At 44.1% G+C, this 24,637-nt stretch overlaps 1 protein-coding gene across 1 annotated transcript in view; it reads right to left on the reverse strand.

Moving 5' to 3' along the window:
* Positions 1 to 9,459: 9,459 nt before the first annotated feature.
* The window catches only part of RSF1 (remodeling and spacing factor 1), a 76,301-nt gene continuing 61,123 nt past the window's right edge, over positions 9,460 to 24,637 (reverse strand). Inside the window, exons 11-16 of the mRNA XM_054381939.1 lie at positions 24,374 to 24,483; positions 19,125 to 19,192; positions 16,930 to 17,137; positions 14,912 to 15,135; positions 12,240 to 12,431; positions 9,460 to 10,404 (exon numbers count right to left, since the gene is read on the reverse strand). Of these exons, the coding sequence (XP_054237914.1) occupies positions 9,830 to 10,404; positions 12,240 to 12,431; positions 14,912 to 15,135; positions 16,930 to 17,137; positions 19,125 to 19,192; positions 24,374 to 24,483 (1,377 nt within the window). The 3' untranslated portion in view covers positions 9,460 to 9,829. The remainder of the gene's footprint in view (positions 10,405 to 12,239; positions 12,432 to 14,911; positions 15,136 to 16,929; positions 17,138 to 19,124; positions 19,193 to 24,373; positions 24,484 to 24,637) is intronic.

Here is a 24,637-nt window from a genome sequence, read left to right on the forward strand (position 1 = left end):
CTTTCAAACACCCAGAATCCATAAAAAATGCAAATGTATGACTTTAGCCTTGCATTTGGAGCAGGAGGATGGATGTGGCCACAATTTCTCCTCACTCCAGGAACACACAGCAGCTTGATTATAACCACAGACACATTCAAAGGAAGAAACAAAGATGGGCAGGCATTGGTAATTGTCATAGAGGGAAGCCACCCTTTGATTCATTTCTCTCTGCCTGCCTTTTTCCTGTGAAAGTCCTAAAACATCACAAGTTCCACTGCCCTGTACAGCCACATGTCTGAACATCAACATCTTCAATGCTGCTCTGCAGGCCTCCATCAAGTGGTTTTACTTGCATCAGCCTAAACAAATGAGCCCAGCTCCTCTCTCCTTAGCACTGCATGGAAACCTCAGGGATTTATGCTGAAGCAGCCCAGCTGGGGATGGTGCTGCCCCCAGGTATGACCCTTGGAAATCAATAATGGTAAGAAGCAGGCAGATTTTCTCCCTGGCTCTAAGAATTCACTAACTCAGCACAATTCCAGCAGGAAACAAAATGGATCTTGTAGCGTAAGGCAAGCATTGAACCCTGTTCAGGCTACTGGGCTTTGTCAGGTGGCTGAGACATGGCTACGGAATTAGATATGAAAATGATGTTGAAGATGGAACACATGAAGTAAATCACAGAATCATAGAATGGTAGGGGTTGGAAAGGACCTCTGGAGATCATCGAGTCCAACACCCCTGCCCAAGCAGCATCACCCCTATAGGGCAGGTCACACAGGAACACATCCAGATGGGTCTTTAAAGCCTGTAGAGGAGACTCCACAATCTCTCTGGGCAGCCTGTTCTAGTGCTCTGTCACTCTTACAGTAAAAAAAATTTCCCTCCCTTCCTGTGTTCCAGTTTATTGTCCCTTGTCCTCTCACAGGACATCAAATCACCACAATTATCCTGACTACAAAATTAAATCCATCAGGATTTCCACCCCCCCCCCCCCCCGTTAGCCAGAGCTGGTGAACCTCTGTCAGTGGAGCTGCTACAAGAAAATCAACATAAAACACGAGTTCTCCATTCCCATGTGGGCAGTGGCACCACCAAGGGCTGGAACAGTTCACAGCAGCCATTCCCCTGCCTGTTTTAAAAGTGATGTCCCTCAGGGCTCAGCCTTGAGACCATTTCACAGAATCATAGAATGGTCCAGGCCAGAAGGGACCTCCAAAGGTCATCTCATCCAACCTCCCCGCAGTCAGCAGGGACATCCTCAACTAGATCAGGTTGCCCAGGGCCTTGACAAGTCTTGAATATGTCCAGGGATGGGGTCTCAACCACCTCCTTGGGCAACCTGTTCCAGTGTTCTACCACCCTCATAGTAAAGAACTTGTTCCTGATACCCAGTCTAAATCTGCTCTTCTCTAGTTTGAAGCCACTTCTGTTTGAAGCCACTTCTGTTTAACATCTTTATTGATGATCTTGATGAAGACATAGAGTGTCTTCATGAAGTTAGGTGGGAGTGTTGATCTGTACCAAGGTAGGGAGGCTCTACAGAGGGACTTGGATAGATTGGATCCATGGCCAATGTTAATGGGATGAGCTTCAACAAGGCCAAATGCCAGGTCCTGCACTTGGGTCACAACAACCCCAAGCAACGCTACAAGCTTGGGGAAGTGTGGCTGGAAAACTGTCTGGCAGAGAGGGACCTGGGGGTTCAAATGGACAAGCAGCTGAATAGGAGCCAGCAGTGTGCCCAGGTGGCCAAGAAAGCCAAAGGCATCCTGGCTGGGATCAGAAATTCTGTGTCCAGCAGGAGCAGGGAGGTGATTGTCCTCTTGGACTCAGCTCTGGTGAGACCACACCTTGAGTATTGTGTCCAGTTTTGGGCACCTCAGTACAAGAGAGATGTGGAGGTGCTGGAGCCAAGGCAGAGGAGGGCAAGGAAGCTGTGAAGGGCTTGGAGAATAAATCTGATGAAGAGAGACTGAAGGAGCTGGGGATGGTTAGTGTGAATGAGAGGAGGCTGAGACCTCATTGCTGTCTACAACTACCTGAAAGGATGCTGTAGAGAGGCTGGTGCTGGGCTCTTCTCACAGGTTATTAGTGATAGAACAAGAGAGAATGGCCTCAAACTACAGCTGGATAGGTTTAGACTGGACATTAGCAAACATTTTTTCCCAGCAAGAGCGGTCAGGCATTGGAATGGGCTGCCCAGGGAGGCAGTTGAATCACCAACCCTGGATGTGTTTAAAGGTCATTTGGAGGTGGTGCTTGGGGATGTGGTTTAGGGGTGAGCCTTGTAGAGTAGGGTTCTGGGTTGGACTTGGTGATCCTGAGGGTCTTTTCCAGCCTGAATGTTTCTGTGAATCTGTGAAAATGTCAAGCCTGTTAAAGTAGAGGTGAAGGAAAACAAAATAGACTCAAAAGACTTAAGTAAAAAATTGTGCAGGCAAAACAGTTCATTGCATGAGCCAGAGAGGTTAGGAAAAAAAGAAATCTCTCCAGTGATGTGGAGGTGTGGTGACCGCTAAGAGGCCTTTGCTTCCTTCAGTACACATTATACTTTGTACATCCAAGTTATTTCAACTTTTGTTTTATTATGACAATTTACATGTCATATTTATATGAAAGAAAGGACAGTAGATATTATAACAAACAAACAAACAGAAAAAAAAAAACATTATGAAAGAAGAAGTTACACAATTAGGCCTACAAGCTATAAAATGGCTTCAGGCCTAGCTTATACACAAAGAGTTCTGACCAGACTGTAGTGAGAGAGACAACGCTGAACAAATTCATTAACAAAAATATTGGCACCAGCCTTAACTTTTTTTTTTTGTTTCTTTTTTTTTTAACTTCATTTACAAGGAATACAGTATTTAATAAACAGTTGTGTACTGCAAATCTAAAAACACTGGCTGTTAATAAACTGCAGTTAACCCCCTTTGAGCACTGAGGCCACCAGGACTTCCAATGAAAAAAAAAAAAAGGGTTTTTTCCACTGAAAAGAAGTTTTTTTTCCACCAAAAAAAAAAAAAAAGTTTTAATGAATCGTGTTTTTCATGCACTGATGAGTGGTGTGGAGTGAGGGGGTGGGGGAACAGAGAGTGAAAGCACCACCCAGGTTAAGTGCAACAAGAACAACACTTCCAGTTTTTTGCAAGGTTATCTCCCCCCTCTCCCCTACACACAGTGTGTGTCCCCTCGGCCCTTTCCCTTTGATATCGTAACGAGTCATGTTTGAAGAGAGACTGAGAAACCAAGGGGCAGGACCCAAGAAACGCAAGGGTTGGACTCTACCTGAAGAGCTCAGCTTGTGGAACTTCACCATGTTTAAAGTAAGAGAAGAAAACCGAGGCCAGCTGTGAATGAGATCGTTTGTAAGGAACTCAAGGTTTCTTTGCAAATGTATGGCCAGCACGCAGGAGTAAGACAAAACTGTGGTTTGTGTAAGTGAATCTGAAATTTAAAGAGACCTGTCTGTCAGGTTTGAGCTAGTTCTCATGGAATACTGGAGGACAATCATTCTGCTAGCAAGTAGCTGGCCTGTGTTACCTGGGACACTGAATACACCTCGTGTTTGTCTGATGTCTGTTTGTCTGAGACCCGAGAAGGGCGACACCACACTTCTGAATCGCTCACACACCACCTCCTGATTGCTGCAGGAGGGCTGTGGAACAACCAATCATGGTAAAGTGAGCTGGGGCATGGGTACCATATGAATGAGTAGAGATAGGAACAAGATACTGTACAAGAGTTGTAGAGTCCATACAGCCAGCAGGAAATGGCAAACTAAGGGCGGCTTCATGAGCTGATTTCCTTTTCTACCACTAATTCGAGTAGCAGAGTACTATCTAGTTAAGGGCTTTACACTGCCCTAACTAACCAGTGGTGCACTGGTCACTAGGCCTACCATGTGTTTTAGAAGAAGGACTTTATCCCCACAGACTCTTTGACTAAACCAAGCTGAGTTGTGTGGGCCACAGGAACAGAGAAAGCAAACTGAGCAGACTCTGACCAGCATCGCCAGTGGCAAACATTGCCATGAAGACTCTCTGGACTGATCCTCCTTTTCTCCACATCCATGCTGCGCAGACGGAACGTCACCGATTCCTGTCACTTTGAAGGTCAGGATGAGACAAGGAGACAATGATTCTCCTAAATGGAGACCTTCCATTGGAAATCCAGCCTTTAAAGGGCGAGTCAGAAGGAGCTTAGGCTTGCAAATGGCACGGGTTTGCATATGCATTTTTCCATTCCGCTTCCCTCCATCCATTCCCCATCTCCTGCTGGTGCCTGACGGGCGTTCAGCCAGCAGGAGAAAGCGCCTGTGTCTGCAGCTGGGGCACCAGGGAGACTGACTATACACAAGGTGCTGCCGAGTGCACGCAGTAAACCAAGCCCACGCGCGGAGCCGCTCCGCCGCCCGCCTCTGGGAGGAACCTTTGGGGCCACACGCAGCAAGAGCAGACCTGCTGGCACGCACACGCCTTCACTCAACACCTGCCCCTCCAACTGCTCTGCTGTCCCCTCTCCTGCCCCTCGACTCAGGTGTGGGGTGCCAGCAAAGTTTACACAATGATAGTCAAAAAACCAAGCTTATAGGACTTCCTTTTTAATTGCAGTTCAACCTGGAGCCTTTACACCACATAATCGATTATAAAATCTTCTTAGCTACTTTCAGAGCGTTCTGTTCTTTGCGCCCCAGAAGCTGCACACAATCTTTTTTAAGTGTCACACTAAGCAATAAACATCTGCAATATAGAAAATAAGTTAAATTACTCTGGAGCATTGGGACAACCAAGTCCCAAGCACACATTTTCGCTGTCTGGAACTACTTCAGTTACACCTAATCTAAAGTAAGAGCTTGGTAAGTGATGCACGCTTCCAGAAGTGACAAATAATGTTTGATGTCCCAACTGCTGGTGCCCAGCTTCAGAAAAAGTTCTCAGCTGATAAATATTTTTGAAGCTCGAGCTCTCTGCTAGGTCTCAGACTGGGGGACTCGACTGTAAAGCACCAAAAATGAGTCATATACAATTTTTCTTACAGCAGTAAATACTGGGGGGGGGGGTAAAAAAAAAAAAAGGTTGGATTTTTTATTCTCTGCCTTCCAACATTTCATCCCTATCCCAGCTATAAGGGGAGGAAGAAAAAAAAACTACCAGGATATGTGGGCTTGATCCTGCAAATCCTTACTTCAGACAATACCCTAAATGCTTCTATACAAGTTTTAAACTCTCAAGGAATTCCTTCAGGTGAATTACTGGAGTTTCCCCCACCATATTCAACAAACATTACTGTTTTGGTTGAAGATAATTGCTCTTTTATACATATATATATTTATATATTTTAGGATTTTCTATACCCAGTGCATCAGAAGCATAAGTCAAATGTAAATACACATCTAGGGTGCCTGCTGCACGCTATACTCCTAACACAAGCCTGTGAACAGTAGTCACTGCACATGGTCCAAGCCCATATTTCAAGGCCTCTAGAGTGCTATTTTGAAGTAGATGATCCAAACCTCTCGGTCAGACCAGTTCTGGGGGCTAGCTTCTGTGATTTACTGCCATGGTTTATTTCAATTACTGTGCACAAAGTGAATTAAAACCCAGTAGGTGCCATACACACCCCTTGTTCGCTTTTCATTAAAAAATTTTGTGAAAACGTGTAATTTGAAACAATTCCTTGAAAGATGAGACCAGGCCTTCTTATTGAAGGGCACTGAAACTCAAAGTTAGAAGCACCTGAAAACAAAGGTACAAAAATGGACCAAAATGGACACCCTGACAATGGAACTATTAAAGTTATTAAACAGCTGCAGCACCTGGGTACCAGTGTAGTTCAAATGCTCGATGTGAAGGCAAGTCAGAATGAGGGCACCACTGCATACAAGTTGTCTTTTGTGAACTTTTTCCCCCTTGAGATTGAGTAAGATCTTGCCAAGAGTTCAGACACAGCAGCTGGAAAACAGAATTGAAAACAAGTCCCACTAAGTCATTATTAGCTCCTGCTATATAGAGAGTACTGAGATGCAAAGAAATCTTGGGTGACTTATTTCATAAATGAGCAAACTAGGAAAAAAATGCTGCTAGAACAGAGCAATCCTTTCCTTAAAACAAGATCAAGAAGATGCAGTGATTTTATCATGTAATTCCACACACAAAACCAAACTACCACAGAGTTGATTGTTCAGCACTGACTTTCTTACAAGATTTCCACACTAAGAGGTTTTTTGGTAGTTTGGTTATGTCGTTTTCCATTTTTAGATCAAGAATCTGCTTAGGTTTAGAAGACTCAGTAACTAGAAGACAGAAACTGCAGTGAAGCTTTGAGTTCTTAATTCCACCACCCTTCTGGTTAGATCAACACACCCTGCTCACTGATTACAGAGCAGGCCCACTGTCCAATTTGGGTCACAGACAGTCACACAAGCAGCACGCATGGAAAGTTGACCTCAGTGATCGACAAAAAGTCCATTCTGCCACTTGATTTATAGGTTCTTCCCCTCACCAATGCTACTTCAGTTGCATCTAGAGATCAATTCACTTTCTTCCTGATCAGTTATATGCTAGAGAGTTTGCATTTATAAAATCCAGAATGCTTTTAGTGACAACCTGTGTGGAACAAACAAGGATTTGTTGTACAAATGCTTTGAATGTTCAGCCAACAGCTTTCTTCTTGTACTTTTAAATCCACTATGTTAAAAAAAAAAAAAAAATCTCCCTGGTGAGTTTTCACTGTTTCTGATACAGTTTAAGCTTTGTGTTAGTCCAAAGCCACATCTGAAGATCACTGTTCAAAAACATTTAACTGCTGATCTCACCACAAGTACAGAAGAGCACATGGCTGTAAGGACCCCAGGAGGACATTTCCACTCACATACTCTAACAGTGTGAATGAACCCTGTGCAGCAGCCAACCAGCTTCAGGCCACCTTTCCAAACAGACTCTTCACTGTCTACCAAGTAAAAGCCTTAGAGATGAGACAAACACATGAGTTTCAACGTGTTAAGACTTTCTAGGGCATTTTCTGCAGCAGTTTCTACTTGCACAACATTCCCACTGGCCTAAGGGGGAACTCTGGATCCCACAGGGGGAACTCTGGATCCCACAGGAGGAAGCTGGCTTAGGTACCATAGGAAACTTCTTTAAGGACAGAAGAGTGAGCTACAGAAAGTAAAACTTAGTAACTTGTCATCCTGCTTTCTGAAAATTGCTCCTGACACAAGTTTCAACACTGTGATTCTGCTTCCTGGTCTGTGCATCACTCCCTCACTCAGTCTCCTGGTTGGGATATTCGGTATTGTAACTCTTTTGTATTTTCCTATGTTCACCATTACTTGTCTGCTAAGTATTTAACATTTGGGGTCGACTCTACGAGCAAGAGTGTTTGCTACAGCACTGATCAGATACTAAAAGGCTCTGGTTGGGCAGCAAAGATGATATGGCACTGTGAAAGCACAAGAGAAACCTTTGGACGCATGTGAAGCAGAGTGTGCACAGCAAGCCTTGAAAATGCTCAGCAGTTACTAACACTACAAAGAGGAAGCCAAATGTTCTTGTAAATACAAGTGTATCAGAAATGTAGTAACACTACCTTTATGCCTCACCTAAGCAAAGAAAAACAGTAGCTTAAAAAGCTGCATGTGCTTTTAAGAGCTCAATTCTACTGTTCTGTGGGTTTTCACTACCCTAACACCTGCTCATGAAAACTTAATAGTTGACAGCAGTAAGGTGGAAAACTATTTAATGTTTAATGGAATTAAGTTCTGACTTAGAAAGAGTGATTTCTCAGTTTGTTAAATCACCAGCTTGCTTAGCACAGCAGATAATGAGCGAGTTCCACCTTTTTGAGTCTCTGCCAATTCTAGTTCGGTAGCAGGACAAGTGCACTGCTAGAACCCAGAAGAATCATGGAGTGGTTCTGATAGAACCTGTGGACAGAGGTGGGGAAACAAAGCCAAGACTTTCAAGGCCAGAAGTTAGGTAATATTTTCTATCTAGGTTTTCTAGAGAGGTATTTAGTAAAGGCCTAATGCCGATTTTATCACAAGAGAAGTGCTTAATGACTGGGTAGAAAACAGAACATAATGGAAGGGAAGCAGGTGGGGCAGGAAAGGAGAACTCACTCCTCGGTGGCAGCAGCAGCAGTTTTGGTGCATCCATTGCCAGCAATGGACATAAGCACCAGTCAAAAATCCAAATCTCAGAGCAAAAAGGATTCAGAGATGTGACCTTTTTGGATTTCAGCGTTTGGCAGATCTGTCTGAGCTGTCTGTGTGCTAAAACATGAACAAATGTCACAGCCTGCATCTTAATTCAGAGTGAAGAGAAAACTGAACGCTACCCAAAACAAATTTCAGCTCTGCTCTTTATGTGCCCCACATTGGTTGTGTTTTTTCCTTTTGTCATCTTTTTTATCTTGAATAAAAGCAGCTAGCACTTTGTGCCCACTCAAAGAGTGATGAGATGTCTCAGAGTCAAGTGTTTTCTCTCAGAAATACTGCCTTCTTGAAATCAGTTGGTCACAGGACAATTATTAAAATGTACTTTAAGAAAATTCTACTGGCCAAAGGCCAACACTACATTCAAAACCTGCTAATACATCCAGGCAGATAAGTAAAAGCAAAACAAAATCAAACCAAAACAACCCGCCCCCCCAAAACCCACACACAAACCCCAAACAGAAAACCTCCAAAAGGAAAACTGTTCCATTTGTTTACTTCAATTTGAAGTAGATATTTAAGGACATGAATGGACCAGTCGTGGTTTATTGGATTCATCCTCTGATGTGCTGTCGCTCTGTGGTCATTGCTGTTTGTACAAACAGATTTCATTCACAACACTCCCAACAGGTGGTGGAACTCGAGTGGCCGGGCAGCTGCCGCAGGGCTGTGGTTGTTTCGTTTTGTTTTTTTTTTTTCTCTGTACAAGTTTGCAGCACGTCAAGATGCCATCCAGCTTACAGACTGAACTTGAGATGGAGATGTCCTCCCGCTAGACGCCGTGCATCGAAGAGCGTCTGATGTGCTACGCGTGAGAGGGCTTTAGAAACCGGCGGCTAGCGAGTTTGGGCTGTCAAGAACTTCATTACAGTACACTTCACTGTACAAACACTTTAAAGGATGTTTATTAGGAAAGTCTGCAAGTCATAGTGGATAGTAGAGTTCTTGTTTATGGTACCTTCTCGGCCTCTAATAATTCTCTTTGCCTCCAGTATTAAAATCAAACTGCTTCCATGAAGGTGATTTACTAAAATGAGCTATGGTATGTTAACCTACAACTCACAAAATGCGACAGTACAGACATTAATTTCTTTTAGCTGTCTGTTAATTTGTAATCTAAGTTGTGAACATTTAAATATAATATATATCTCATATGAAAAAAAGCTAAAGCACAAGTGCTTCTGCACTCCCCAAGTGCTTCTGCACTCCCCCACCCCAACCCCACCCCTTGAGCCAAACCCACCCCAGCTCCGGTTTGGGCCCTGATCGATTTGGAATGCTTTCTTAGGCCACCCATTTCCACAAATTTGTATGCACTCAGGAAATATAAAGTCAAAAATATACAAATCTCTTGTTGTTATAAGGTTTTTGTGAGTGAAATTACCCAGGACCATGGACTTGGAAGGAGAAAGGGTGGGGGGCGGGTAAGAGAGGGGAATTTACAGCAATTCATCTTCAAAGTTCAAAACTGGTCACTTCACAGAAAGACTGCAGGACTGGTGAAATTCTTTGCTTCTAAAAAGTGATACTGTAGTGGAGAATTTTCTAGGAAAAATAAAACAGCTTTTAATAACTGGCCCGCTGGTATGAGCTACCGTGGAATAAATTAGCACAAAAATGGAAGTCTTATAACTGTTCACTGTTACAGACGTAATCAACAAGGTCAGTCACTCTCAAAAGTTCATCTTCATCTTCCTCCGGCCCTACCGCCTCCTGCCCACTCCCCGTCCCGTTGGGCGCCAGGCTGGCGCTGGCTGTGCTGTCCTTGGGGGCCTGGGTCTTCTCGCTTGGCTTGCCAATCAAGTTCTCAATGGTTTTACCTGGGCTCTGTCCGTTGGTGGAAGGCAAATCCACCAGGCTGTAGTCCAAAGGGCTCTCTACTTTCCCTACGTTATCAAAGTCATCTTCGTCGTCGCTTTCTATCCGGTAGCAGTGCTTCTTGGTGGCGTCTGGAGGAGCCTGTGGTGCTGGCAGCTTATTTGCAGGAGCGGTGTTCCCCGCCTCCGCGGTGGCATTTTCGCAGTTGTCGTCTTCGTCCGTTTCGATCCGATTCAGCCGTTTGCGGACAGGCCTCCCTTCCTCTTCCTCGTCCCCTCCTTCTTCCTCAGAGTAGTTGCCTGTACTTCGCCGACGCTTGCGGATCAGTCGCTTTGACTCCTTAGTGGATTCATCATCCTCGGAATTCTTGGATGCGTAGCTCTCTGGAAGAAGCAGCAGACTTAAAGCCGTTAGCGAATCTGAGAGCAATCAAAACACTTTGCCTTCCTCACTGTTCATCTTTCCCACTCAGTGAAAGGCCACCTCTCTCTCTCTCTCTCTCTCCACACAGTTCCCTCTCCTCCCCAAACCACGTCAAAACACTTCTGATCTTTTCACTTGGTATATAAACTGCTCAAGTAGCAGAGCCCAACAATTTGTGGATATTGTTTCCAGTCTGAGGAACAGCAGGGGCTTTGGAGGCAGGTGTAGTCCCCCAAAAAACTGTGTCCCTACTCTCACAGGACCTGCTTTAAACCCTTCCAGAAACTCAGAGCCCAAATAATGACTCCTTTATCACAAAAAGACAAATATACATACACACAACTGTACTGATAGCCCCCACCACCCTCAAGTTCATAGAAGCACAAAATGGTTTGGGTTGGAAGGGACCTTAAAGCTCATCTAGCTCCAACCCTCCTGCCATGAGCAGGAACACAGAATCACAGAACTGTCAGGGTTGGAAGGGACCTTAAAGATCAACCAGCTGCAACTCCCCTGCCATTGGCAGGGGCACCTCACACTAGATCAGGTTGCTCAAAGCCCCATGCAGCCTGGTCTTGAACACCTCCAGGGATAGGGTATCTGGTGCCAGTGCCTCACCACCCTCACAGTGAAAAACTTCTTCCTTGGCATCCACTCTAAATATACCCTCTTTCACTTTCAAGCCATTACCCCTTGTCCTATCTCTTTTATCCAAAGCACAACACCACCTGTCACCTGAGGTTTGCTGCCCTTTCACAGGAGGCCTTTTCTTTGGTGCAAACTGGATTATTGCCAACACACTGACAGCCTTTACAGGGGTCTTTGATGGCTCAGGTGAGAAAAGATGGAGACTGAAAAATCAAATGGCAAAACAGCATTTGCTGTCTCTGTGATTTTCATTAGGAATGCCTGTGAAGTGTCATTTTAAAGGGTATTACTTCATGTAGGTTCAGGTTGATAGAGGCTGTGGCAGAGTTCTTGCATCTTCAGTATCACTACATTTCCAGGAACACTCATGCATATTTTATAACAGATTGTGGGAACTGTGGGAGGGTACCGGAATGGCAATAAATGGTGCTGATTTTCATCTGCAAAAAGGCAGTACCAAAAACACCCAAGGAAATGGCATATCATGGAGAAAAGACACCATCAGTCAGGCACTGTCTGAAGTCACAAGTGCAGGCAGCAAAAAGCTTAGCCATCACATATCAGATTCTTAGCACAGAACAGGAACACCACTTAACTAGACTTGGTTGCTCAAGGCCTCATCCAACCAGGCCTGCAACACCCCCAGGGAAGGGACATCACAACCTCTCTGGGCAACCTATTCCAGAGTCTCACCACACCCATACTGAAGAACTTCTTCCTAAGATCCAGTCTTAACCTACTCTCCCTCAGCTTAAAACCATTTCTACCTTGTCCTATTGCTAGATACCCTTATAAAAAGTCCCTCTCTGGCCTTCCTGTAGGATTCTTTCAGGTATTGGAAAGTCCCTTCAGAGTCTTTTCTTCTCTAGGCTGAACAACCCCAGCTCCCTCAGCCTATCCCCATAGTGGAGGTGCTCCAACCCTTGGAGCACCCTCAGGATTAAGGATAACCATGACTTTGAGAAGTCGACTCTAACAGTGCATCTTAGAAGTACCCATGGACTATTTCAGAAGGAAACAGCTTCTGAGAAACATCAAGGAACTCTAGAAAGAAGATTCTCTGAAGTCTCTGAATTCTATACACTTTTCTCTTGATGCTCACCCTGCCATACAGCAGCTCCTGAAAGCAATGGAGTGTTTATTTTACCTTCACTATCTGAAGTGGAGAGCCTGCGTTTATGAACTCTTCGTAGCTCCTTGCCGTATCGGACGCTTTTCTGTGAGCCATCGCTCTCTGAATCTTCCTTGTAATTCACTTGTCTCTTCTGATTCCGTCTTGATCTTCTCCTCCTGGTTTCCAGGTAATCATCATCACTGTAATCTGTGTAATCACCACTCTCTGTACAGAAGGAAACAGTGATGTGTGTTATTCCATTAAAGCAGAACACAGTTTAGATAAGCTTTAGACCAGCAGCAGTCAAACCCTGTGCTTTTCAAGCCTCAACCATCACACCTTGTTCTCCTGACCCATTCACAGGATCACAGGATGTTAGGGGTTGGAGGAACCTCTGGAGATCTTTGAGTCCTACCTCCTTTTCCTAGTGCAGGACCATATAATCTGGTGCAGGTCACACAGGAACACATCCAGATGGGTCTTGAAAGTCTCCAGAGAAGGAGACTCCACAACCTCTCTGGAGAGCCTGTTCCAATGCTCTGTGACCCTTACAGTAAAGAAGTTCCTCCTCATGTTGAGGTGCAACTTCCTGTGCTCTAGTTTACATCCACTGCCCCTTGTCCTATCACAGGGTGCAAGTGAGAAGAGACTGTCCCTTCCTTCCTCACACCCAACCCTCCCCTCTCAGTCTTCTCCTCTCCAGACTAAAAAGGCCCAGGTCTTTCAGTCTTTTCTCACAGGCTCAATCATCAGTTCTTCCATTCATCACCAGTGGAGAATTGCTTGATTTGAGAATCTCACAAACCCTTTTCCTTTCTCCCTCAAACTCCTCCAGAAGAATGTTTCCTTACAGTGCTTTTGTTCCCTCATCTCTACTGGTGCCAAAGATGCCTCCTCTACAACTTCTGACAGCTAAGAGAACCTTTGGGAATTGGAGTTGATGATGCACATGTCCTATTGACACTGGCAAGTACTTTGTGGTTTTAAAATCTCAGTACATTGCACTCAAACACTTTTAAGAATAGGCAGATGAAAAAACACGCTGACAAGATGAAGCTCTGAGTTATGGAGTTTAAATTAACAACAGTCAGTCTCTCACTCTGTCAGAAGTTTCATTAAAATGGAAACTGTGTAGAAAAAACTTACCACCATTCACAGTTCTTCCTGCACCAGTCTACTGCTGCTAATGTCCATAAGAATAAAATTTATTTACAGGAGCTAAAAAGAGCTTTGAATCAACTTTAGCTGCTTTTTCCCTGAGCAACTGTCTCAAGAAACATTTCTAGACAAGTCACACACTTTGCTTAGCTAGTCATTGACCTGAGCTGCAGATCAAAATGGCATCCTCTTTACTTCCTAAAATACTAGAGAAAGAATCAGAGCAAGTCAACAACCACCACCTTCAGAAGGGAATTCCATCTCTGGAGACTGAAAACAAAGCCACTTGCAGTGTACCTTATTTCCTGAGCTCAAAGAAAAGCAGGATCCTGAGGGATAGTAATGGGGGTAAAAGAGAGAAACATATTGTTAAAGCTGCACTCTAAGATATATATGGAATGATATTGAAATCAGCTGATTTTATCACAGATGTGTGCTCATGAGGAAACAAATTTGCTCTTGTTCATTACAGAATAGATGAGCAACCTCTTTAGAATTCTGCCAGTATCTTGACTGGTAACAGTAAAGTGTAAGCACTGAGTGCAATGATGCCATTCAGGACAGGGAGACAGCAACTATTTTAAGTCCATGTAACTGTTGTTATCTGTCTGTGAATGAACTCTCCCTCCTGTAAAGCAGTACTTCAGAGTAACTTAAGCCACCATGTTCATCACCTATATTCTAGAGACAGATAAAACACTGGAAAGGTGACACAAACACTGGAAAGGTAACAGATACTAAGTGCTCCAATGTCCTTTGGACCTTAAATTCACAATATAAATAGGCTAAAATAAGTGCTGATGTATCTATCACTTTCTACGACTAAGTCTCACAAGAAGCAGAAACAAAGCCTTCAGAGAAAGTTGCTAATCATGAAAAGGTTTAAGTATTGCACAGGTATTATTCTCACACTTCAAACTGTGCAAACAGAAAATGAACTGCATGAAGGACAAGTAGAATAAAGTGAATTATTAGGTTCTCCTGTGATGCAGCAGTCTTCAGTTATTAAAGACCAAAAAGGATAATCATAGAGTAGAGAGAGTCAAGGTGTTATTGTTTGCTTTCAAGCCTGCCAGAGAACACAGAGTGTCATACAACTGAGGGATTTTCCTTCCTTTCAAAGGGAGGGAAAATGTTTCTTTCAGAAGCTTTTTCAAAGGTATTTGCAAGGTCTTCAAGCTACAAAACTTGAAGTAGCTCTAAAGAAGTACACTTTTGCCTCCATTGTTCTCTTCCTTGCTATCAAGTGCCAAACAGGAGGGTACTGGGAGCCGAAACTGTCCACAAAGGTGGCATTTGAATTGTAGCACCAACATTCATTTAAATACATCATTACTTAAAATGCCAAGAACCTACCACTCAGTGCCAGCTCCCTGCAGAATATTCACAGCTGAACAAGCTGCAAAGGGTTTTACAACAAAGAAAACTTGACCAAAGCAAGCAAACAAGTTTGTTTCCTGTCAGTTGTGACAGGAAACCGAGACCACCACTCTTCCTCTCTCCAGCACAAAAGTATATTTAATACATCTAAGACTTCTTATACTCACCAGATTCTCTGCTTGAATTGTCCTCAGATTCTTCCTCTTCATCATCTTCAGAGTATTTTTTCTTGGCTGTTTTCCTTCGTAACCTCCTGCTTTGCCTCATGGGCCTGGAGTGGTGTCGCCTGGATATGCGGGCACAGAACTCCGAGTCGCTGTCTTCGTTTGACGGTGGCTCGTCTTCACTTTCATCCAGATTCTCCTCTGATATAACAAACTCATCCTGAGATCTGCTCAAAGAGAGACCACAGACAACAGAGACAGAATCAAAGGACTGAAACACTGCTTCCCTTTTTTACCAGAAGTCACACGGAAAAGATGAGGGCTAGTGGGTACAAGTTACTCCAGGTTGCCCAGGGAGGTAGTTGAGGCCCCATCCCTGGAGATACTCAAGGTGAGGTTCGACAGGGCTCTGGGCAACCTGATCTAGTTGAGGATGTCCCTGATTACTGCAGAGGGGGTTGGACTAGATGACCTTTGGAGGTCCCTTCCAACCCAGACCATTCTATGATTCTGCTCCTAGGGAGATTCTGATGAGACACAGGATGGAAATTTTTCACAACAAGAACAATCAACCATTGGAACAATCTCCGTGGAGAAGCGGTGGAGAGTCCCCAACACTCACGATTCATGACCAAGCCCTGTCCTAAGCCATTTCTGAGAATATCTTGTTTTAACACTATTACTCTTGTGCAAAACCTGCATCTCACAAACTTACCACACAAGAGGCACCTCTTTATGGTGAGGGCGATGGAGCACTGGAACAGACTACTCAGAGAGGTTGTGGAATCTCCTTCTCTGGAGACTTTCAAAACCCACCTGGATGTGTTCCTGTGCAGCCTGCCCTAGGTGATCCTGCTTTAGCAGGGGGGTTGGACTTGATCTCTGGAGGTCCCTTCCAACTCCTAACATTCTGTGACTCTGTGATACCAGCTTGTAGCACTCCTGTCATTTCAAAGGTGAGCCAATGCTTCTCTAAAAACCCCTGAGCACTGACAGTACCCAGCATGTGGCCACCAGCTGAATGTCAATTCCAGTGTAACACCCAGAAAGCACTTGGCAGAGGATGGGGTTGAAAACAGATGAGCACACTTTGACAGATCCATGCACTATTAATTCTGGGAGATTTCCACAAACTATGCTCACTGACTGGAAATTCCCAGCACATTTTGCTCAACTGTTTGGGGTGCCACTGAAGTGACATCAGCATGGTCACAGGTGAAAAGTAAAGCTCAAAATCAGCATCTAGGTTGTACAGATTAACCATACACTTAGCAAACTGACTCAGTGACTGGTGCAGAGCTTTAACTGTTGATGTTCATGCTCTGTTAGGGATCTTCATTATGGCTTAAAGGACACCTAAAATGAATACATTTTTTAACATTACGAATTCTCCGGACTGAACAACAAGAAATTCCATGGGAAGAGAGTTTCAGTTAGCCAGAGCAATGCTTTTTTAGTGTTTGAAACATCACATGACATGTATTTGTTATCTGAGGTATAAGCAATTTCTCTGACTTGTTTTCAAACTCAATCTCCTAGAGAGCAGAAATCAAGAACTGGTTTCAGAACCTGCATGTCAAGTCTGCTTTAAATGGAGCTATTTCACTCTTTCACTGACACTCAAGCCCAATAAAAATCTCATAAAACAGGACATCATTTCCAAAGGAAACAACCAGCCTCATTTCAGCTACATTTTGTTAAGGATTTCTGCTAGACAGTCACATCAGTCAGAGAACTGAGCCTGTTTGGCTCCTTCACTAACACAACCACGCACTGAACCTTCCATGTGTCCTCCAACATTCCCAGAACACATTTTGCTTAAAACACAGATTAGATGATTTCAGCATATGCCCCTGGAGTGCAGTTTTTCCAGTACAATGACTTTCCCTTAGGCCAGGAGAACATTTTCTGGCATTGTGCAGTACTGTTCCAGCACTGGGCACATGCTCCTCATAATCTGCAGCGTCACAGAAGCTCGCAGCTGTCTGTGACTTGTGGTGGCAATTAAATTGCAGACCTACCCATCACTGATCTTGAATTCATCCTCACTCTCCTCTTCATCCAGGTTACTGTCACTATCCAAGTCATTTAGTCGCCGTCGTTTCTTGCGCCGCGCTGCAGCAGCCCTTTGTGGTCGTTTGTTTTCTTTCCTTTCCTCCTCCAGGATTGTGGAAATGTCTTTTCCACGATGACCTGTGATGTTAGACATGTCTTTGCCCCTGCCAATGCCTGAATTCAGTGAAAGGGAAAAAAAAAAAAAAAAGAGAAGTTATTGTTTTGCTGAACTTCATGCACGAGTGGTCAGACATTGGAATGTGCTGGGCAGGGAGGTGGTTGAGTCCCCAAGCCTGGATGTGTTTCAAGGTGGTTTGGATGTGGTGCTTGGGGATATGGTTTAGGGGTGAATCTTGCAGAGTAGGGTTATCAGTTGGATTTGGTGATCCTGAGGGTCTTTTCCAACCTGAATGTTTCTGTGATTCTGTGGTATCTTTCCTCCATGCCTCTAGCTTCAGTTTATTTTCTATCATGTAAAACTCTCAGGAGTCTTGTTCCTGATGCACACAGCCCCAGCTGTGGGCACCTGGAAATACTGAGGTCCATGCAGAAGACAGCAGATTAAGTGTCAGCATTCTGATACTCAGCCCCAACCCAGTTATTACCAATTCTGGTGCCTTTTAAGTAGGGCAGATATGAGAAAAAAACATTTTCTTTGTAATTCTGAACACCCTCCATGGGTGGCAAGTGTCTAAGTTGCTATTTGTCCAGGGAATGAAGCTGCTGGCAGGGTAGCTTTATTGTTGAGACTTGGTTCTGTTTATGACATGGGTCTTGTGTTCACACCCATAGACACCTAATTTTCAGACTGTCTGTAGACATCCACCAAGCTTCTGCAAAGTGGTGTTGTTATGTCCCAAGCCAAAGACCTGAGGCATAATGATTCACTGTGGTTTTTCCAGGCAAGTTAAGATGATGCAGAAGCACAAACCCATCTAAGTCTCTCAGATATGGCTGAAGATTAATCTTTCAGTCCTCTATATTGCTCTAACAGGCAACAAAGAACATAATTTCACTTTATTCCTGTACAACTGAGAAGTGCAGATCTGGATTAATAAAACAGATTTGTAGACCCAATCCTTAGGAGGTCCAACTGCAGACCAATTTGTGAGCCAGATTTTTACAGGGGACAAACATCCCTAACACTGGCTGCCACTCCAATCTCTGATCCAAAACAGAGCAAATTCATTGTAAGAGTTTTTCCTTTCAGGCTTACTCAGTGTATTCACACATCAAAACATGTACAAATTGAATTTCAGTGTCTGAAGGGACTTTCAGGAAAGCTGGGGAAGGACTGTTTGTAAGGGCCTTGTAGTGATAGGATGAGAGGCAATGGTTTGAAACTGGAGCAGGGTAGATTTAGGTTGGACATAAGGAGGAAGTTTTATAATGAGAGTGGCAAAATACTGGAGCAGGTTGCCCAGGGATGTGGTGAAGGCCCCATCCCTGGAAACATTTAAGATCAGACTCAATGTGGCCCTGGGCAACCAGATCTAGTTGCAGGTGTCCTTACTCACTGCAGAGGGGTTGGACAAGGTGACCTTTGAGGGTTCCTTCAAACCCCATGCAATCTGTCAATCTGTCAGCCTGCAAATTTAACTATCAAGATGCAGTATTTTTTGTCATCTTTTAGCAGGCTGGGATGCCCATTCCCAAGGGAAAGTATTTACTTTGATTCCGAAAATACAGCAGTAGAAACTGTAAACTACAGTGCTAAAGAATTGGGGTTATTCAGCCTGGAGGAGAGAAGGCTCTGGGGAGACCTTAATGTGGCCTTTTAGTACTTGAGGAGGCCTACAGGAAAGCTGAGGAGGGACTTTTTATCAGGGAGTGTGGTGGTAGGATGAGGTGTAATGGTTTTAAACTGAAGGAGGGTAGATTGAGATTAGATATTAGGAAGAAATTCCTTACAGTGAAGGGGGTGAGACACTAACATAGGCTGCCCCACCTCTGGAAGGTTAGATGGGGCTTTGAGCAACCTGGGCTAGTGAGCAATCTGGGCTGGGTATCCCTGCCCATGGCAGAGGGCTGGAACTAGATGATATTTAAGGTCTCTTCCAACCCCAATCACTCTGTGATTATAGTTGTTGCTTCTCATATAAAAATAAATTTGGTCTCTTATCACCACTGCAATCAAACACAAAGAACAGCAGAACCATACCTCCTCCATCAGCCTCCTTGATATCATCTTCAATTGCCTCATCAATCGCCTCATCAAATTCATCAAACCTAAAACCAAGAGTAACATTTACCAACTTTGAAATCAACCCTAATCAAATTAGCTTATGAAAGCGTAACTCTATGTCTAAAAGTGCTGTGAGAATCACACCATACAGAGAATGGGCTGGACATTTCATAAAATAACAAAGATAATGGGGTGGATTGAGGAGAAATTAGGCATTTTTTAATAGATCTCTTTCTTTAATGTAATATACTTACATGCACACTCATGTGCCTGTATGTGTGTAAGTGTGTACCTAGACACTGCTTGGGTTTTCATAGAGTTATAGAATGTTAGAGGTTGGAGGGGACCTTCAGAGATCATCAGGTCCAACCCCCCTGCCAAAAGCAGGATCATCTAAGGTAGTCCCCACAGGAATGCATCCAGGTGGGTTTTGAAAGTCTCCAGAGAAGACTCCACAACCTCTCTGGGCAGCCTCTTCCATTGCTCCATCATCCTGACTGCAAAGAAGTTTCTCCTCAAGATGAGGTGAAACCTTCTATGTTCAAGCTTGAACCTGTTGCTCCTTGTCTTATTGCTGTGCACCACCAAAAAGAGCCTGACCCCCTCCACTTGACACCCACCTCTCAGATATTGATAGACATTGATCAGATCTCCTCTCAGTTTTCTCCAGACTAAACAGCCCCAGGACTCTCAGTCTCTCAGCATAGGGGAGATGCTCAAGTCTCCTAATCATTCTCATGGCTCTCTGTTGAACTCTATCCAGCAGATCCCTGTCTCTCTTGAACTCAGGAGCCCAAAAATTGACACAGTATTCCAGGTGTGGTCTCATTAAGGCAGGAGCAGAAGCATAACTATTTTATTTTTTGAGTCATGCCCCCTAAGAGGGGAACCCTAAACACAGGCAGGAGGTGACGGCAACCAAACGCTCCTGCAGTGCTTTGCTGGGCTGGGGATTGAGTGTAGGCAGCTCTTTGGTTTCATCCTTCCATTGGCTTTTCCCAACCCCTTCAGTCAGAAATGGCATCCCTACAGATGGGAGCAAAGAGGGGGAGAAATGATGACCTTGCTTTTCCCAAGAAGGGTTGGACCACATAACCTTTCAGGTCCCTTCCAACCTGTGTTCAAGGATTCTAGGATTTCTTTTAACTTTCTGAATGATTATTTGTCATTGCCTGCATGTCCTACTTTGATTTCTGTGAACAGAAAACTGTTTTCATTTTACATGGCATGCAACTAACTGAATTTAACAATATATATAATTAGAAAGTTGAAGATGGTAGCAGTGGCATTTTCCACACACAGCATTAGTCATTTTCCCCCAACACTTTTATTAGATGACATGCAAACTGCCAATTTGCAAAACAGACTTTCTCAAAAGCACCAATTAAAGTCAAATTTAAATTATTCATCCTGTCTAAATATGCCTTGAAATTTTCTTTCAGACAGCTTCTTTCTCTTCTTAAAGCTCATGGGAATTACACTTTACGGCACTGCAACACTTTTTGGTGCTGGGATGTGTCCAGAGAAGGGCCATCAGGATGAGCAGAGGGCTGGAGCACCTCTTCTATGGAGGCAGACTGAGAGAGTTGGGGCTGTTCAGTCTGGAGAGGAGAAGGCTCCAAGAAGACCTTATTGTGGTCTTCCAGTATCTTAAGGGGGCCTACTAGAAAGCTGGGGAGGGACTTTTTAGGATGTCAGGTAATGATAGGACTGGGGGGAATGGAGCAAACCTAGAAGTGGGTAGATCCAGATTGGATGTTAGGAAGAAGTTCTTCACCATGAGGGTGGTGAGACACTGGCACAGGTTGCCCAGGGAGGTGGTAGAAGCCTCATCCCTGGAGGTTTTTAAGGTCAGGCTGGATGTGGCTCTGAGCAACCTGATCTAGTGTGAGGTGTCCCTGCCCATGGCAGGGGGGTTGGAACTGGCTGATCCATGATGATTCTATGATTCCTATGATCTTATTCTGCACAGGTAAAACACACTCTGCACAGTTTGTTGTGATTACATCCAAATAAGCTACAGTCTGATGTTACATAATTGGACAAACAAAAGCAAAAGATTTGAGCACGTTTGTCATACAGCAGCTTTCATGAGCTGCATAAATCTCTGCACTCTGAGTAACTCACTCAAAGAAGGCAGCAAATGGGAAGGAAAAGGATTCAGTCCTTTTACAGAGATAACTTCAGTTGGTTTCTTCAGTGATGAACTCAAATCCCATTAAAAAAAAAAGATTGTTATCTCTATCTCCAAATAGATGCCTCAAGATAGCACATCAAAAATACAAATTTTAGTACAGGGAAGGTAATTTCTTTAGATGGAAGATTTTCTTAGTATTAGTTTTTAGAAACTTTATTTTTGGTATTTTTTAGATACAAACAGCTGGACAATTCTTTCATTAAAGATTCACCATTAAAGAACAGCCAGTACAGATCAGGGGTTGACTTGCTGGAAAGCAGCTCTGTGGAGGAGGACCTTGGAGTCCTGGTGAACAATTAGTTATCCATGGGACAGCAATGTGCCTTTGTGGCCAATAGTGCCAATGGTATCCTGGGGTTTAAGAAGAGTGGCCAGCAGGTTATGGGAGGTTTTCCTCCCCACTCTACTCTGCCCTGGTGAAACCACATCTGGAGTGCTGTGCAGGGATATACTAGTGCAGGGATATACTAGTGAGTGTCCAAGAGAGGCTATGAGGATGATTAAGGGACTAGAACACCTGGAAAGGCTGAGAGACCTGGGGCTGTTTAGTCTGGAAAAAGAGAAGGCTGAGAGGAGATCTTATTAATGTTTACAAATAACTGAAGGGTGGGTGTCAAGAAGGTGCCAGGCTCTTTGCAGTGGTGTTCTGTGATAGGACTAGGGCAAATGGACACAAACTGGAACACAGAAGGTTCCACGTCAACATGAGGAAAAACTTCTTTACTATAAGGGTGCCAGAGCACTGGAACAGGCTGCACAGAGATATTGTGGAGTGTCATTCTCTAGAGACTTTCAAGACCCATCTGGATGCATTCCTGGATGATGTGTCCTAAGTGATCCTGCTTTGTCAGGGAGTTTGGACTGGAGGTCCCTTCTAACCCCTACCATTTTATGATTCTATGACTGCAGTTATATTTGGTCCTCTGTAGTTCCCTCCAGCAGAACAAGAACAAATTTAACATTACACTATTCCAATAGGAAGCATAAAACATTTTCTCATTTAAAAATAAGTTAATGGATTCCTGGTCTCTTTATATTCCCCAAGAACAACTGCATGGCACATACAGAGCAGCTTTACACAGCAAGGAAGTGATTCTGAAATTCTTCCATCGATAAGATTAGTACCACATTAGTCAAACACTACTTTGCCTCCACACTATAGAAAAAACAAATCAGCCACCTCTTTACAATGTGAGGAAATCACTTAACACTTCCAAATCACTGCTAACAAACAGCCTGAGGTGATAGCTGCCTGCCCAATAGCTGGAATGGAATGAAGTAGAATGGAATAGAACGGAATGGAGTGGGATGGGATGGGAAATGGAATTTCTGCTGCTGCTGCTTTATTCATAATGCAGATTTTGGTTAACCTGCTCATGAGAGCACTGAGCAGATGACTTGGGTGATACAGGGATTACAGCTATTTAGAGAGCAAAATACAGAGGTGTCTGTAAGCAGAACAAGGCATTCAGCATTTATCCTCCCCTGCTGAAGGAGAGCACACACAGTCCTCAGTGGCACCAGCAGATCACTGCAGACACATAAATTCAGAGTGACAAACTGCCATGGGCAATATTTTCACCAGCTCAAAGTTATGTGTATGAAGGAGCCTGTAAGAAAGACACCTTGGTAACACATTGAGAACAAAAGAAAATATTAACATCATACTGAATTTTGGAAAACTTAGTGACTGGTTCTACTCTCAGAATGAAGAAAGTCCTAAGAGTTTGGAGTTGTAATTTACTAATTGCATTTTGTCACTCTATCTCTAGTGAGCTATAAACCATTTTCAGCTGTACTGTCTCATAACTGCATTTGAAGCTTCATGCCCTTTTCATGTAAAGAAGCCATAAAGGAGGGTAAAGAGAGAGAGGAATTTAAGGCCTTTAGACACAAGCACAATTCTCCCTTTCAAGATAAAGGAGGGGGACAATTCACCTGCTTTAACTTACTCCAGAAACTGGAGTAAAACCAAGACCTTCTCCAGTATTCCTGAACACTTTTTTATGCATCACCCCTCCACTATACCCCCTCATCTGCTTCGACAATCATCAAATGTAACTTGAGGAAAGAACAAAGACATGTCAGCTGGGCCTCTTTTAAATCTGAAAGTATGCATGGAAAGTGGTAAGATGCTTGAGAAAAGAAAAGGACAGCGTGACTGTCAGGCTGTGCAGCATCCAACGTGACCTGGACAGGCTGAGAGCTGGGAGCAGGCAAACCTCATGGAGTTTAATAAGGACAAGTGCAGGGTCCTGCATCTGGGGAGAAATAACAACAGGCACCAGGACAGGTTAGAGGCTGCCCTGCTGGAAAGCAGCTCCACAGAGAAAGACCTTGGAGTGCTGGTGGACAGCAAGTTCTCCATGGAACAACAATGTGCTCTTGTGGCCAAGAGAGCCAATGGGATCCTGGGATGCATCAGGAAAGGTGTGTCCAGCAGGGCTAGGGAAGTTCTTCTACCTCTCTACTCTGCCCTGGGGAGACCACACCTGGAATACTGTGTCCAGTTTTGGGCTCTCCAGTTCAAGAGAGACAGAGACCTGCTGGAGAGAATCCAAGGGAGAGCCACGAGGCTGCTTAGGGGACTTGAGCATCTCCCCTATGGAGAGAGACTGAGAGCCCTGGGGCTGTTTAGTCTTGAGAAGAGAAGACTGAGAGGGGATCTCATCAATGTGTATAAATATGTGAGGGGTGGGTGTCAAGTGGAGGGGGCCAGGCTCTTTCTGGTGGTTCACACTGATAAGACAAGGAACAATGGGTTCAGACTTGAACATAGAAGATTTCACCTCAACGTGAGGAGAAATCTTTCCAGTGAGGGTGACAGAGCCCTGGAACAGGCTGCCCAGGGGGATTGTGGAGTCTCCTTCTCTGGAGACTTTCCAAACCCACCTGGATGCATTCCTGTGCAGACTACCCTGAGTGATCCTGCTCTGGCAGGGGGGTTGGACCTGATGATCTCTTGAGGTCCCTTCCAGCTTCTGATATACTGTGAGACTATGGTTTAGTATTTAAACAAGCTGCTGACCTGTAGCTTATGCACTTTCGGGTTCTGGTAGACCTCCTTTCAAGCAGCTTTGATTTGGGCTTTTTGGAATCTTTCTTCTTTTCTTCCTGACCTTCAGGTATTTCTGGTTCCTGTTCACATAAAACAGAGGTGTCAAAAAACTTTATCTCCCCTCTTCTTTCCACATGCACTATGACTGAACTCATGATACAGATATTCACACAGTCTAGAAAGCTCCTAAGCCCAACACAACTCACTTTGCCATCCAATATAACGACTTGTCAG

Source organism: Indicator indicator, chromosome 1 (assembly GCF_027791375.1).
Source record: "Indicator indicator isolate 239-I01 chromosome 1, UM_Iind_1.1, whole genome shotgun sequence".
In the NCBI taxonomy this organism is placed as follows: Eukaryota; Metazoa; Chordata; class Aves; order Piciformes; family Indicatoridae; genus Indicator; species Indicator indicator.